The sequence below is a fragment of the Megascapheus bottae genome, chromosome 19 (genome assembly GCF_031878675.1).
Source record: "Megascapheus bottae isolate mThoBot1 chromosome 19, mThoBot2.hap1, whole genome shotgun sequence".
Classification (NCBI taxonomy): domain Eukaryota; kingdom Metazoa; phylum Chordata; class Mammalia; order Rodentia; family Geomyidae; genus Megascapheus; species Megascapheus bottae.
In genome coordinates, this window is record NC_143527.1 from 33,768,331 (window position 1) to 33,785,932 (window position 17,602).

Genomic DNA, 17,602 nt, shown 5'->3' on the forward strand with positions numbered 1-17,602 from the left:
AATATATATAGATGAATTTCTGAAAGTATAATTTGGAGACAGAGAATCTATATAAGTAAAAATACACAAAAATATATTTTTCAACACTTTTGAATTAAAGACAAAAATATAAGAATAAAAGATGTTAGAAGCCTGTGCTGGTAGTTCATATATGTAATCTTAGCTACACAGGAGGTTGAGATCCTAGAATCATGGGCCATAGCCAGTCTAAGGAAAGTCTGTGAGACTCTTATCTCCCATTAGCCAGCAAAAAGCTGGAAGCAGAGCTATGGTTCAAATGGTAGAGAACTAGCCTTGAACAAAAAAGCCTAGGGACAGCACCAGGCCCTAAGTTTAAGCCTCATGACATGCACACACATGCTCATACACACAAAGATGCCAAATTAGAAGGAGTTTTTGCAAAAAATGATTAATATCCATCATAAAAATATTACTAAAATCTATAAGAAAGACCCAAAGTACCTACTGGGAAAAAATTAACTATGAATGAAAATTTTCCCAAAGGAAAAAAGAAGAAATTGACATTATTTGAGCACATATTCAATCTCTCCAGTTTCAAAGATACTATATTTCTGATTTTGGTCAGAGGGTTGATAAATATTATCAGAATTGATATACATTGATGTTGTAAATGAAAATTACTAGCCATTTTTAGAGGACAATTCAAGCAATATTTATTAAAATTTCAAATATACCTTCTTGGTAGACTAGCAATTTTATGTCTATCCACTTCTACAAACATTTACACAAATATATAAAGATATGTGTACATACCATATGTACTGTACTCATCTTTGTAATAGCAGAATGTAGACATGTCTAAAAGCAATGACCCCCAAATAACCAATGGTTACAGATAGTGTCAAATATTAGGTTGAGAATAGTGTCAAATTCAACAAGTGTTGAATTCCATAAACTATGGAATAGTTTAAAAGTATGTGGTCTGTCAATAACTACTGATACTTGGCGGTGGGGGTGGGGAGGTTGTATTATCAAAATGTTATTACACATTGGAAGCTGGCAACTGAATGATATATATTATTTGCTTTCATTTATGTGAAGATTCTCATGTGTGTGCATATAAACTCAGAGAGAAAGATGTAGAAGAGGAGACCTCAGATTAAGAAGGGTTTCAAGAACCTTTCATCCACCTACTCCTTCTGAGTTTGGAACTAATGCCAAGAATTATTATTAGTCAAATGGAAAAGAGAGTGCAGAGCAGTCCTATTATGTGCATGTTTATTTTACATGAAAACTATGTAAGACAAATATATATATGGCAGAGAGTTGTAATAAGTACAGGAATCATGTGCAGGTACCTCCCCCACCTCCATTCCTGCTGCTTGGAATGTACCTGGGGAAAGCTCAGGAACCAGTCACAGCCCCTTAGAGCTGTGCATCTCCACGCTGCCTGCAATGCCAGGTCCAAAGATACAAGGGCTAAGTCTATGCCCATGGATCCTACATGAAAGTCCACTGCTGCATCAACAACAATCTCTCCCACCTCAGAAAGGAAGTCTGTGGGGAAGTTCTTTTCCCACTATGGTGTCCTCCTGAAGACTATTCAAGTGTAATTTTGAGTGGAAGCTTTTCTTTCTATCTGCCAGCTTTTGTATTCTTTCCTGTGATTTCCCCTGTATCACCTTACACATCTGAACAAATATATACCCAGGCTCTCTGATAGTAGTTGGGTTAGACAGTGTTTTTCCTGTGGGCCTGAAGCTGGAGTGAAGTCTCTTCCCTTCAGTCCTCATGCTTTGGATTGCCCTGGCTCAGACACCATTGACCTAGGAAGCTGACCAGGTCTGAAGACAACCTCAAGGCACTGGACTTGAAAAAGAACATGTCTGGCTCCCATAATGGCTGCTAGGGTAACAGACAGATGAGGAGAAAGGCAGATTGCCCTAAAAAGTGGGCTGTGACCCTACATAGAGACCAGATGTAGGACACAAATTCTGGCAGTGTTTCTGCTAACCAGATCTGGAATTGTCAGGTGTGCCTTTGCCAGTCAAACCTAAAATTTCCTGTATCGTGGAAGAGCAGGTAGGTATGGAGAAAAGCACTCCAGTGTGCTGTGCAGAGGCTGGGAACATTTTTTTCTTGTTTCTTAGAGGTAAGGCAGCAGGATCAAAGATAGGATGAAATTTCACTTTTAACTCTTTATACTGTGGTTTGAATGTTATTTTTTTTTACAACCAACAAGATTCCACATATGACTGAAATAATTAAAACAATAACATTTACTCTCTTAATTAAAATAATACGTTAATTTTTTTCAGTAAACATACCAATAATAGAAGTCGAACTTATCAGGCATTTATAGACTAGTAAGGAAAAACAACCAGAGGATTTCATCCTGGGTTTTGTTGTTGTCTTATGTATAATTTTAATTTCATCAGAAAAGTCATTTTTTTACATGGCTATCTTTCCAAATACCCATCTGGAATCCCTACCTAGACAGTTCATTGTCCCAAAATGGGTTTGCCCTAGCATCGGCTTCATCTCCACCACTATTCCCACGAAACCCACTCCTATTCTTCTGTATTCTGTTTCAGTACCAGGTGTGCTCAGAGCAGACAGCTGGAGATCATTCTGTGCTTTCTCCTCTTTGCCTATTATATATGTTCTATCAGTAAATATGTCCAGATACTCCCTGAACTCCTTCTCCAGTCAGACTACCTTCTCATGCCTTGTGGGTTACTAGCAGCTCTGGTCTCCCCACTTTTCCTTTGTCCTGTCTCATCCACTCTATCTTGCAACCAAGAGATACTTGTTTAAAACTTTTTTTGCCAGTCTGGGGCTTGAGTTCAGGGCCTGAGCACTGTCCTTGGGCTTTCTCAAGGCTAGAGCTCTACCACTTGAGCCACAACATCACTTCCAACTTTTTCTATGTATGTGGTGCCAAGAAATTGAACCCAGGTCTTCATGCATGCTAGGCAAGCACTCTACCACTAGGCCAAACTTCTGGCCTGTTTAAACCTTTTTATTTTAGATGATTAGAGTACTTGTACTTGTGGGAAATACTGAAATTCACAAGTACTTGTGAGAAATACTAAAATTCAAGTTTCATCTTATTCATCACATACCCCCTAAGACATCTGGTCTACCCTTGGCCTTCTTTCATTCCTGTATTTTCCATGGCCCCACAGTGCATTTATGGCTGTCCAGCCCTTGACTTAACAAGACACATTCAGTTCAAGGATAGGAATTTGTTCTGCTACTGGAATCAGCAGAGCCAGTTTTCAATAGCTTTGAAGAAGGGAGATTTGATTTCCTTACAGAAGGCAGAGGTCCCTGGTAGGTGACCAAGGTAACGGTGATGCTATCAAGCATGAGGACCCCTCCTTTTTCATTCTGTTCTCCTCAGTGTTGACCTTATGGCCTCTTGACTGTCATCTCTGAATAATAAGGTGAGTGTCATAGCTTCAGGCATTATGTTTTCATTCAAGGCAAGAAAACCATAGATTCCATCTTCTTCAGAAGACTCTTCTTTTTTATTGTAATTAATAGAAGGGTTATCTTATATTCACCAGATAGAAGGTACATTACTTCACAAACATTGCTACCCTTTCTCATGTTTTTGTCCCCATTTCCTTCCCCCAAGCCCCTCCCCTCATATTGTTTTTCCTCTTCCCTAGAAGACTCTTCCTTTATCATTTATTGGCCCAAAATGAGCCTCCCTAACTTCCAATGAGGCTGAGGAAGTGTTTTTCACCCTCTCTCCTTTTTTTTCTCCTCTGCTGAGAGAAATGTATAAATGATATGAGTTGAAAATGGTGGGGAAGCCAACCAGCAGCATTGCACCATGAGAGCTCAGCACTGATTACACACTACCTGTGGAAATAACTGAGGCAAGAGTGAGTGCACGCATGAGCAAACAGGTGCACACAGTGAGCTCCCTGATTCACACCAGCCTACCTAAAACCTGGCCCTGCCCTTCCTTACATCTGAGTCTAGCTATATTATACATACAACTTGACGTCCTCATTGCATTATTAGGTTCTTACACACAAGGACACACGTATTTTTTTTTATAGAATATAGCATGCTGGGACCACAGCCATTGCTTAGCAGTAGTTAATGTCAATACCACAAAAAGGAATGAAAGCCATAAGAGGTCAGAAGCTAACTATAAGTAGATTCTGCACTAATGTTAAAGTCATGTAGGACTAAAGTGAAAATATAAAATATTCACACATAGTACCATCATCCTAAGATGTTTGTGAGGGTGATAGATTAATTTATAATTTGCATTATTTGAAAGGGTAGTTCGCTCCAGAGAATCACAAAACGGCAAATTGGTGATTACTGTTAGAAAATGTTAATAGCCATTTGTTTTTAATTGTAGTGGGTCACAGAAAATGGGCTAGATTTTTTTAACTTATAGACTTTAACTTTTACTTTTCTCCCAAGAACACTCAGATTTGAAGCCCCATAGGAATTCTAGAGGCTCACCCTTGAGGACTCACCTGTCACTCACCCTCCTATGACTGGGACAAGTGCTTTTCTTTTTCATTTTAAAAGACCAGATTACCTTTAATGGGAAATTGAATAGGGATGCGTGGTTACCTGAGGAGAGTCAGGAGACAGGAGGCATGGCATAATGGGGACAGGGGTGGGGGAACTTAAGTAAGGGTGATGGGTGGGGGCAGGGTCCCAGGTAGAGCCGGAGGGTTCAAAGAGTTTCTAGAGTTCATGGTGCAGGTTTGGCTATTGAGTGAGCAAGTTTCCTGTCCTATTTCTCAGGCACCTATCACCAGAGGGAATGGGAGATTAAGATTCTGAGCGAGAGAATTTGGGGAAGATCCCCTGGGGGGAAGGTAATCAGTGGGCCAAGCCATGGGAGCAATACTGAGTTATGCGAACAAAGCAGATGCCCACTGTTTGAGACCCTGACGGGATATAAAATGTTGAGAGGCATTGTACTCTTCTCTGTCTACTTCCTGCTTACATGGGGGCATCAAAGGGTCTGGGTCTGTGTAGGGCAAGGCTGAGTAAACAAAGTCTTGGTTTGTTAGCAATAAGATGATCTTGACTTGCTCCCAGAAGATGGCCTGGGTGAAGGAGGGTATCCTCCTAATTTTCACAGCAGTGATGGTCGGTGGTATGAGGTAGCAGTCAAGTGGCAAATAACCTCTGATCAGGAGGTTATCAGAGAGAAAGAGAGAGGGGGGAAGGAGAGAGGAAGAGAGAGGGGGGAGAGGGAATAAGGGAGGGAGAAGGGAGGGAGGGGATTTTGAAGAAACAGCAGACTAACAGCAGAATTTACCAATCCAGTCAATAAAGACCATGGTCAAGGTCTTGCCTTGCCTCCTAAGCAGCTGAAGCTGAGACCCTGTGGGGGCTTCTGTTTGCTCATAGTACACAGTAAAGGCAGGGGAGGGTAGTTGGGGGAATATTGGGAGCTTTCTGAACCCCTTTTAGAATGCCTGAGAGATGGTCTGGCTCTCTGAAATTCGTTGTTTAGGAAAGAAAAGAGAAGAAATGAAGAAAGGAAGGGGGGTGGAGTTCCAGTGGTGTCACAATTGAGTTTACCAATCAAGTCAATCTATGTGTAGGTGAAGACCTAGGCCCCACTCATGTGTGAGGCAGTGAGATCAGGGCTCCAGGTCACAGTCCTGATGAGCCATAGGAAGCTGGGGGGACCGATTGGTTTTAGTTTTAGCACAATCTGTTAGGAAACTGAGTCACAAAGGCATTAGAACAAATGAAATGCAGAAAATGACACCAGTAGACCAGATCAACTTTAAAGGGGAAGCTGAAGGTGACATCATGGTAGCCTGAGAACAGTCAGGAGACACGATGTGGCATGGCAGGGGTTCTTCTGTAACTTGCCTATGCTCCCTGAGGAGCATCCACAGACATCAAAGCAAACCTAAGCACAGGCCATGCCCCTTCCACAAGTGGAGCTCATGGGGGAAAGGGAGGCAGCCTATCAAAGGAAACTCACCTATCCCAGGACCTTCAATAGTTTCCCACAGAACCTCCAGGTAAATGACTCTGAAAATGACAGGGCTTTCAGGAAGCTGTGAGGAGCCTTAGAAGAAGAGCAGAAACTGAGGTAGCAATTTGGTGATTGGTTGAATTGTACCCCCACAGCAACCATTCAGCTCAGATTGACAGTCACAGTACATGTGTGCCTGTGACCACCCAGGCCCTGTGACTGATCTCTCATCAGAAATTTTCTCCCAGCCCTGGAAAAGGGACATGGCCTTTAGCATGTGAGATAAACTCTTTTACTGGGTCTGCTGGATGGTATTTGTTGATCTCATGTTTCTCTCTAGCCATGCAAAGGCATGAAACCTTGAAACCCCAGCAGTCTATACCTCTTAAAATTGAACTCTGCAAATGTGCCACCTGAGCCATATTTAACAGTGATGATTTCATATTAGAATACCATCACTGCTGGTGACCGAGCTCCACTTAAGGCTTTCGGGATCTGTTCTCTGAATAAGCGATTATGAGTAGGACTGAGCCTCTTCCCCACATTTATCCTGTCACCAGCTGCACCAATTTGTTTCTTGATACCTTATTTCTGGCATACCAATGTGCATATGTGTGCATGGCATGTATAAATGAACACGCATGCATGCTTTATGCATACACACAACAATTGTTATTCTCAATACACCAGTAGTCCATAAATAGAGTCTTAATTTTTATGGAGAACCATAAGATGCTCTTTAGCCTTTTATTTTAAACATCTTATTTGACAGGTACCCCACCTCTCACAGGGATAACATCTGTTATATTCCCTATGTCCATTATTCCTAATTATAGATAAATGTGCTGTCAGTCTTTAGCCTTCCTATCTTTGGCTGTGTTCAAAACATGAGACATCTGGGATAGGTATAGTAGGGCATCCCTGTAATGCCAAGTACACAGGAGATAAAAGTAGAAGAATATAGTCTACCATTGACACTGGGTAAAAAGTATCATACTCTCTCTGAAAAAATACCTCAAGGCAAAAATGGGCTGGGACTATAGCTCAGGTGGTAGAGAACTTGTCTACTCAGTGTGAGGCCCAGAGTTCAAACCCTAGCAAATAAACTTAACAATCTAAATGGCATATTTCTGTTGTCAGATTGCCAATGTTAAAACCTGAATGTGTAATCCTCTGGACTTTTTTTCTGTACTTGTTATGACAATAACTTCTCCATTCTACTGAAATTATATTTTCTCAAATACGTTAATAACATTCTGATTTCCCTGGTTGACCTCACAGTGTACTTCATAGAGTTTTCCCAAAAGAGTCCTGACCACATCTTGGATCTGGTTTTGGCCTGCAGGCTTCTTCCTTTCCAGCCTAATCCCTGTTGATAGGATATCAAATGTCACCTCCATGTATCCCAGTTGTTCATCAGTTATTCCCCTAATTTCCTGATAACTGAAAGTATTATCTAAAGGCCTAATGGGTTCAAGTGAAATACTTGGGAGAGTTACATCTCTGGTGACAGTGCATACCGAATAACCAGTGGGCAACCCACTGGTTGCCCATGTGGCCAGCCCACCACGCCCACCATGTTAGGGTAGAGCATTTTGTCCTTGAGCTACCTGCTCCATGGGGTGTAGCAAAATAAGCTCAGTTTTTCCCCTTCCATGCTGTTGACATTTAAGTCCAAGTAGTTCTTTGGGGAAGAGCTGTCCTGTGTGACACAGGATTGTGTGTGCACCCATGTGTGTTTGTGTACATGCACATACGCACCAGAACTGGAACTGGAACTTGAACTCATGCACATATGCACCAGAACTGGCACTGGAACTTGAACTCAGGGCATTATACTTTTGCTCAACTTTTTCCCACTCAAAGCTAGTACTCTACCACTTGAGCCACACCTACTGTTGTAGCTTTTGGATAATTACTTGGAAATAAGAGTCATTCAAATTTGACTGCCTGGGCTGGTTCTCATATCTCAGCCTCCTGAGTAGCCAGGATTACAGGAATAAGCCACTGGCACCCTGCCACCAAGGTCCTAGTAGGAGGAGGAAGGGAGAAGTGAGCAGGAGGCTCTGAGTTAGACAAAGAACATGACCAAATCAATGGCCAGAGCCCAGGAACCCTGGTAGCCTCTGGAAGCAACAAGAAAATATCTTTACACCCCACAGGAGGAACGCAGCCCTGCTGAGCTCTTGATTTCAACTCAGGGAAACCTGTTTCTACCAAGGACCTTGGGACACACACACACACACACACACACTAATGGGAATAGAACCCTAAGGAAAGACTTCAGCCAAAAGGGATCCACACAGGCCTAAGGAACCATGCTGAAGTCTCAAAGCATGGGATTTGATGGAATTAAACAAGCCTACTTAAGGAAGAAGAGACTGAGGATTCTACGCTTTGCAGGGAGATTTTCATAAGCTGTGATTATAAACTCGTAAGAAAGTTTAGAAAGACAAATAAGAGGGAGCCTGCCAGAGAAAAGAATGGCCAGTGTGTGCTTGACAAGGCAGAAAAGCATAACACAGTGAGAGCAACTGTGATTGAGCGATAGTGATTGGGTTGGCTCATGCTTAAAGGGCCAGTGAGCTGTCCACAGGGGCTCATACCTACACATATAGTGAATAAGTAAATCAAAGGGGCTATTTTTTTCTCTAATGTTTCAAGAGCAGATCATGATGAAGTTGATTGACATGTTGGGAGACTCTCCGTCTACCTCCAGCCAAGTTCAGAGTAGTTTATGGTAGTTTGTGAATCTAAAGGGGGAACAAAAATGATAGGAAATTACTGTCAGCATGGAGGACCTCTGACCCCACGTCCAGTTAGCCTCATTATCAATGGCTTTATTTCATAAGGTTCTGGGGACGGAACCCAGGACCTGGAGCATGCTAAGCATGCACTCTACCACTGAACCACCACCCCTCCAGCCCACTGCCTTTGAGTAGGGAAAGAAATTGGCAAACCAAGATTTGGTTGTGGACATGAACTCACAAAAATGTTACAGCCAGAAGAAACAGTTTTCCTAGCGCTCATTTCCCTTCATTAACCAGTAAAGAGAGAGAGAAGCCCTAGACAGTGAAGGAGAATCCCTGCCTTTAGAAAGACAATAAATATTCCCACATCTTTTTTTGTGCTCAATTTGTAATGCAGAAAAATTTCTTAAAAAATATTTTCATAGGAAAATAAAAGGCAGTAGTAGACTCTCCAGCTTGCTGTTGCCCATATAACTCTCATTGCATTTTAAAGTTTCCTTGCAGACTGTCATCATGAGAAGTAAATAGAGTATTTGGCTCAGCATCTCACAGTTGTTATAATTCACAGGTGACAGGGCTCCAGAATGGGGATCTCAGATAAGCCTGAAGCATCACCTGGCTCTTACCCCTAAGGCTGGACTTGAGGCCCCAGATCTGCACAATCTTGATTAATTTTCACCTCCTTAAAGCCAAACTGTATCTCCCATGGCTCAAGACACTAAACAGGTAGAGAACTGTGTACAGCAGATGATAAGATGGTTATTATGGGCTCCTCTCCTGTAGAGGACTGAAACTCCTATATGTAGAAGGACGAGATAAAAACTGATTCTGCCCAGATGAGTTCCCACCCTAGCATCTGGCTCGTTTCTCAATATGAAAACTGGATGACACAGCTGAAGGCCCACTGGTGCCCTTATCATCTCTCCACTGTTTTCTCTGAAGTCATGAGTTAAGTCACTGCTGCTGTTGCTTGGTTTACAAGAGAAAGAACAAAGTGCAACATAAACTCAGTCCTGTGTGTGGCCATCTCCAGTGTTTCTCTCTGCCTCATGGTCTTGAAAACATCAGGCCACACAGGGTTACAGCCTTGGCTGGCGCGTGAACAACTGGCACTATCTACTAATTCCAGTCCAGAAGGAAGACAGAAATGCTGGTGTCAGTTGACTAAAGCATTCTTCGTCAACGTGTCTGGACAAGTATCCACTTAACTTACACCTAGAAATGATTGTGTCCTTAGCTATGTTTAGACTAAATATTGACCTGCTTGTTAGCCTGTTCCTAAGTTGCTACCTCCCCCTGCCCTATTCTCTTTTGTCATCTCCTTCAGTGACTTGACTGAGTATTCCAATACCTGTTCATTTCATTTCTGGCTTCACTTCAAAACTCAACCATGTTTGAAGACTGAGTGATGGTGCTTTTTTAATGGGATAAATCCCAGAGCTGGGTGTGATGGCGCTTACTTATAATCCCAGCAGTCAGGAGGCTGAAGGCAAGAGGATCAAGACTTTGTCCCAAAAGGAGAGTGGGAGAGGGAGAAAGATACAAGGCAGGAAGGGAGGAAATCTGCATCTTTAAAGTATGATATAAGTAAAAAATGTACACTTTAGATTTAATTATTGGATACAGTCAGAAGAGATTAAAAAAAAAGTCTACTCTACTCTTACATCCCAGCACTTGGGAGGCTGAGATAGGGAGGTGCTGTGTCAGAGACCCAGCCTCAAAACAAACAGTGAGGTAGATATTTTTGGAACTTTGTGCATGTATTTGGCACTGTGAAATTCCCTTTGGTTCCCCCTGCAGGATTATACGTTGTTATATGAAGAGGCAAAATATTTTCAGCTACAGCCCATGCTTTTGGAGATGGAACGATGGAAGCAAGACAGAGAAACTGGCCGCTTTTCACGGCCCTGTGAGTGCCTCGTGGTCCGTGTGGCCCCAGACCTCGGAGAGAGGATCACACTCAGTGGTGACAAGTCCTTGATAGAAGAAGTGTTTCCGGAGATCGGCGACGTGATGTGTAACTCAGTCAACGCAGGCTGGAACCACGACTCAACGCATGTCATCAGGTTTCCACTAAATGGCTACTGTCACCTTAACTCAGTCCAGGTATGGTGTCACATGGCATTCTGAATGGTCTTACTTAATCCTGCCTTTACTCAGGGCCTTTCCTGCAGACAGCTGGGTCAGTGTCCCATGAAAGCCATTCTGTGGGAGTAGTTAATCACCCCTTTATGACATTCATCTCTTCCTTGAGTCTTTACTGAGTACCTACTCTCTGCCAGGCCTTGGTTGAACATTAGAGGAACAGAAGAGGACAAGATTGACAGCCAATGTAGGGTAATGGAGCTGGAACTCTAGAGGTGAGGTAGGGCAGACAGGTACACAGTGCAAACATCCCCCAAGCAGTGAGGGCAAATCTGGGGTCAGTGGCCCACAGAAGAAAATGTGTGCATTCTGAAGACCACGTGGTAGGAGGGTGCTTGGCACACTTCAAGGAATAGAAGGAAAGCCAGGAAGGCACAGGCGACTGTGGGACCCCACCAAGAGAAGGGAGCACTGAAGAATTCTGCTTTTGGTTTCTTTTCACCTAGGATCATTTGCTTGTGTGTGTCCAATGGAAAGCCATGCCATGGGAGGGTTTTGAGCCAAACAGTGGTCTGATGGAACTTTGCACTTAGAAGTGGATACTCTGGCCAAGCACTGGTGGCTCACACCTGTAATACTAGCTTTTCAGGAGACTGAGATTTGAGCATTGTGATTTAAAGCCAGCCTAGGCAGAAAAGTCCCCATCAGACTCTCATCTCACTCAGAAAATCCTCCAAAACAAAAACAAAAAAAAAAAAACCCACTGTGTCTCAAAATGGTAGAGCACTAGCCCTGAACAAAGAGTTCAGGGACAGTGCCCAGTCCTGCCAGATACAAGCCTCATAGCTGTCAAAAAATAGAGTTCTTTGTTCATTTCACTGAATGTTGTAGCCACATTGAATGTTATGCAGTCATATTATTCACCATATATACAAGAAAATGGAACTAGGAAAATTGGGAGCTGGGTGGGGTTGGGAGAGATGAAGGACAATGATGAAAGGTGTGGCATTGGTCAACATCCATTGTATTCCCAAAGTGACATGTTGAATCCAAACTCCTTTGTGCAGCTACTTAAAGATGATAATAAAATACAATAAAGTAAAATAAAATATCAAAACGAACACACCAGCAGCTGGTGGGAGTCATAATCAGGAGATCCAGTAGAAAACTTGGTCAGGGTATAGTGTGTCTTAAATGTAGACCCAGCCAAGTGCCTTGACCAAGACAGTGGGATAGAAGGTAAAAGCTCAGAGCGATTGAGATTATGTGCCAATACTGGAGCTTAAACTCAAGTCCTCAGGCTCTCACTCAACTTTTTCACTCACTTGGCTTTTTGCTAGTTAATTGGATATGTCTATTTATCTTCCCTGGCTGGCTTTGAATCTCAGTCCTCAGAACTTAGCCTTCTGAGTATAGCTGGTATTACAGGCATGACCCGCAGATGCCCAGTTTTGGCTGAGGTCTTTTTTGTGTGTATGCCAGTACTAGAGCTTGAACTCAAGGCCTAGAAACTGTTCCTTAGCTCTTTTACTCAAGCCTGGCACTCTACCACTTCAGCCACAGCTTCTCTTCTGGTGGTTAATTTGAATCTCATCAACTTTACTGTCCTGGCTGGTTTCAAACTTTCGATTCTCAGATCTCAGCCTCCTGAGTAGCTAGAACTAGAAGCCAGAGAGGAGGAAGTCTTGGGAGAAGAGCAGAGCAAGATTTAGAACTGGTTTACACCATGGGAGGTGCCAAGTGCCTTGATGCTAGCAGGTGTGTTGTGTCTTATCCAAACATGCATCATGGACGTGGCTGTCCCTTGAGCTATGGTCGGAGGTGCATCTCCCTTTTATAACATTACAAATAGGTAAACACCGCCGATGTCCTATCATTCTATAAGAAAACAAAGGCACACCTGAGTCTTGCCTGCAGGTCTGTTTGACACAAAGCTGTTGGAAGTGAATTTCTCCTCCCCTCTCTCTTCAGTTTTCATGGGCACATGATTCTGTTTAGGGTCTTTATTTAGCTACCAACACATCTCCTAGAACTCAAAAGACGGCACTCACTAGACCTTACTACTTCTGGAAGACTGTATTACAGCTATGTATAGATTTTCAAATTTATATGCAGTTGGTGCAGAGCCTAACAGAAAATGCCCCTCCCACATGCACATATCACCATCATCACTTTGGGCAATAGTCTCCCTGTGTGGGTTGTGCCCCCTGGAGGTGTGGGCTGCTCCTACACTGCCCTGGGCTATGCCACTGAGCAGGGCTCCTGTTTCTAAATGCCTGTGAAGCCCAGAGTCTTTCCCCTCCCACACCTGCTGCCAGGTTCTGGGTGGAGGGAGCATTCAAAGCCAAAAAAGGAAGACCTCGGCTCCACCTCTTCTGGCCAGTGAGCACCTTTCATCAATTCATATGCTTGACAACTGCCCAGATCTGATGTGGAAATTTTCATCTGGACTAACGTCATTGGCGACACGGTCACGACCTGATCTTGCTTCCTCCTCCATGCACCGAGAAGTAGACGCCTGCTTGTGGGTACACAGAGACTTCTGAGAGGATGTCGGCACCTACAACTCCACTGGGTTATTTAAACTCTCTCAAGCAATTGCTAACTCTAAGAGTCTGGCTATGGAATAAGAGTTTAAAAGTGTTAGCTTCATCTCCAGGTTCTGGTGGCTTCCGCCTGTAAACCTAGCTACTCAGGAGGCTGAAATCTGAGGATCAACGTTTAAAGCTAATCCAGCAGGAAAGTCTAGGAGACTCTTACCTCCACTTAGCCATCAAAAAAATTAAAGCAGAGCTGTGGTTCAAGTTGGTAGAATGCCAGCCTTGAGGAAATAATCTAAAGGTTAGCACTCAGGCCCTGAGTGCTACACACACACATATACAAACATGCATGCACATATACATACATACATACATACATACATACATACATACATACATACATACATACCAGTACTCATGCACACTTTATGATCTATTTTCATGCCTATGCAGGAAGTACTTGATTGCCTCCACGGCAGGCTGGATAAACTGTCATATTACACATATAGATAGATCCTTGAAGGAGGCTGGCACTGAGGGATTCTCTATGAGCAACTTAGTGGCCATAACAATCCTGAAAGGAAAATGAGCATCAGAGTGAGATGTGGTACCATTCATGGCTGCCTATTTTACATTTTCCTCTCTAGACCTAGCAAGGACTCCTTACAGAGAAAACTGGGGTGCCTCTTGCTACATTCCTGCTCTGCTGGAAAACCCTCTTTGAGTGAGCTGTTCTTTGTCTTTTTATACACCAAGGCACATCTTGATTTTGAACTTAGGGATCATTGTCATTGTCCTACCTTTAGGCAATTAGCATGAGTGTGAGCATTTTAAGTTTACCTGCAGAAACAGGGCATTGCACAGGAATACTTATTTTGTTCTCAAAGGGACTTGTCACTTTCCTTTCATTTGCCAGGATTTGAAATTTCAATTTTTAGAAAGCAAACTGTCGCTTTCTAATCTCATTCAGTAAACAGTTTTACAAAATAGACTATTTCCATATGTAAATGAAGAAATTAAGAAAAAACAGGAAAGGCCACATCTTTTTAAATGCTGGTTATTATTAGAGACACAGTCTCTGTAGTTAGCCCAGGCAATCCATATCTCTGCTGAGATTATAGGTGTGCTCCCAAAATGTACTTTACTATTGACAACATTTTGAGAATTAATTTCATTAAAAAAATAGTCAGGTGCTGGTGGCTCATACCTGTAATCCAAGTTACTCAGGTGGCCAAGATCTGAGGATTGTGGTTTGAAGCCAGCCCAGACAGAAAATTTTGTGAGACTCATACCTCTAACTAACCACCAAAAAGTAAAAAGTAGAGCTGTGGGTTAAGCACTAAAGCAATAACCCTGAGCACAAAAGCTTAGGTAGAGCAGCCAGGCCATAAGTTCAAGCCCCAGGACAGGTCCTCCCCCCCCCCAAAAAAAAACCTAAACATTTTTTTCCTTCAAGATTTATGTTCTCTTGCCTTTAAAGTGGCATACAAGTGATTTTTATTAACTATATCCAGAATACTAACAGGGAGCATTTGAAAGTCTAATATTTGATGGATTACTGCAGAAAAAGAAATGGCTGTAGTTAGATAAGCTGCTACTTTTGCCTAGGAGGTGCCAGTTCAGTTTCCCACCTTGAAGGATGTCAGACACATAGTGGCAGACACAGGAATCTTTGTGCTATTAGGCATTTCATTCAAGAGTTCAGCAGTAGATCTGGTAGTATGTGTATATGTGAAACATTTTGGATAGATTTCATTGTACCTATTCTTCCCTCCTGAGTGCAAGCAAGGCAGCATCTATTTCAAATGCCACAAGCTTGGAAAGCTGCAGGTAAACCTCACTGTTTTCAGTAATCCATTTGTTCTGCTATTAAAGTTATGTCAGTCTTCCCAGCTGACCTGTAACCAGGAACTCTGTCCTGAAAGAGTGGGAAGTAAGAATGGATCACTGGCTAAGTAAATTCAGACACTGTATCATCTCATAGAACATATGTCAGAGGTAAAGGAGCTTTAAAATGTGAATTCTTATGTTTTGCAGGGAAGGTAGTATTCATATTTTAAAAAAAAGAAAAATAAGCAAACAAGGAAGAAAAAAAATCATCAACATGGGATTTGAGGCAAAATAGAATGGCCTTAAAAGCCCAGTTCTGACTTACTAACCACAAGCTTCAGTTTTCTCATCTAGAAAATGGGGCTTTTCCTCTAGGGATTATAGCTAGCATGCAAAAGGCAAGCTAGCTAAGGCATTATTTAGATGTTAGAAATGGGTTCAATCCACTTCCAGCCTTTCAAACCAAAGTCTTTCTTCAACCATTGAGACTTGGAGGGGCACAGTGCTAGAGCAGACAAGCACAAAATGCGTATGACCTAGCACTGTAAAAGAACTATGGATTAGGGCTGTTTATGTGGGCCCACAGGTGAATCCCCCACTAACCTGATACTTGTCTTGGCCCCTCACAGGTCCTCGAAAGGTTGCAGCAAAGAGGATTTGAAATTGTGGGCTCCTGTGGGGGAGGAGTGGACTCGTCTCAGTTCAGTGAATACGTCCTCCGGCGGGAGCTGAGGCGGACAGCTCGTGTACCCTCTGTCATCCGAATAAAACAAGAGCCTCTGGACTGAACAGACATGTTTCTTACGCAAAAACAAAGACAAACAAGGAGGAAAACATACATGACAACACAATCAGAAGTGGGACATTTATGTGCAGTTGGGACAGCCAATCAAGTTCTGGACCTAAAATTCAATAAAAGACACATTTATATCCAATAGAGATCACACCTGTACTCACACGGGAGCAATTGGAATAGTGATATCCTCAAGGTGTAAAAAAATATATATATAAATATAAATAAATATATATATATGTCAAAAGGTAGGAAATGCAAAGAAAAAAAGAAAAAGAAAAAAAAAGGTGATAGCTACAGTTGGTGCTGTGAAGGTCGGGAAGTGTCCTAGGTCTCTTAAGGCCTCTGACCAAAATGAAGCCATGAGCGGCAGGACACAGTCTGCTTACAGTTTCCATTGCCAACAGCCATCCATTGTTTCTTTTTCCTTTGTCTTTCTTTTTCCTTTTTTTTTTTATTTTTTAAAAAACAAAACAAAAACACCCTGCATGGTGTTTCTTTACAAATGGAGGTTTCGTGTCCCCTTAGTTAGGGACCGGGTCGGACTTCAGGAGTCTCTGGCACACCTTGAAGCAAAAGGATCATAGGTGTGACATCCAACATGTCATTTGTACAGGAGTGACACTTTTTTTCCGTCAGCCTCACAGATGTGAACTTTACTTTGTTTTTTTAAAACTGATCAGTTTTGCAAAGGGGCCAGAATTATTACTTGTTAGAGATGCTCTAGTCTGAGTGTGCTGCTTTCCTACAATTTTTCAAATTTTATAATGTATTAAATACAATAAACTCTGTTTAAAAAATAAGGTCTGTGTGAAACGCACGTGTGGGGATGAGAATGGATTAAAATGATCCCTCCCCCCCTATTTTTTGAGGTTGAGTTATCAAAATGAGGCCTTTACAGCAGGGACTGGCTTTGAAATCCAAACCCACTAAAGGATAAGAGTGCCGATATTTGTGCTTGAAAGATCTCATGTTGTCTCTTGTGCTTTGTTAAGTCTCCTTTTTGTTTCATGCTTTTGTTTATTTGTTTGTTTTTGATGCTAAGGATCAAACCCAGAGCCCAGAACATTCTCAACCTTTGAGCTATATCCTCTTGCCCAGTCTTTCTTCCCTGCTTTCAGTTATACTGTGTTAGTTCTGTACAGCAAACCATACCAACACATACTGGCTTAAGTCTTTTGCTCTCTGCTCTCATTAGTTCTGTGCTCCATGTGAGCTCCTTGGCCTTGCTTCTACACTCTGTGACATCATCCAGAGGCATGATGTCATCCAAATGGGTGATGCCATCCAAAGTATGTCCCAAGTGGCTATAATATAGCCATTGTCTCCCAAATGATCTCGAGGCCATCAGCAAGAAGTTTTCCAAGAGTAAGTATTTCTGGAAGAAAGCAGTGAAAGCCACAGCTCTCTAGCAGGCCAGCCCTGGATCTACACAGTACATTTCTGCCATATGCCACCCAGCCAGCCAAGGCCAGACATAAGGGAAATAAAACCCACCACCTGCAAGTACAACTAAGGAAGAACTCGTGGCCAACTTCGATCTACCATAGCAGTGTCCCAAAGGATCCTCAAAGTAAGGTGTTACAGGTTTGGTAGAAATAATGGAACCTCAATGCAAGACCAATCACTCTTTTATTATTATAATTTTTTATATTTTATT

General features: G+C 42.4%; 1 protein-coding gene across 4 annotated transcripts in view; it reads left to right on the forward strand.

Annotated features, from left to right (window-relative positions):
* Kctd1 (potassium channel tetramerization domain containing 1) overlaps positions 1 to 16,403 on the forward strand; it is a 164,070-nt gene extending 147,667 nt beyond the window's left edge. For 3 of the 4 annotated variants that reach the window (XM_090353301.1, XM_090353302.1, XM_090353299.1), the window contains exons 4-5: positions 10,495 to 10,800; positions 15,779 to 16,403. In XM_090353301.1, coding sequence (XP_090209427.1) covers positions 10,495 to 10,800; positions 15,779 to 15,937 — 465 coding nt within the window. In that variant the 3' untranslated portion in view covers positions 15,938 to 16,403. Of the gene's footprint in view, positions 1 to 10,494; positions 10,801 to 15,778 lie in introns of those variants that run through there. The other variant, XM_090353300.1, reaches the window with a different exon arrangement.
* Positions 16,404 to 17,602: the final 1,199 nt, after the last annotated feature.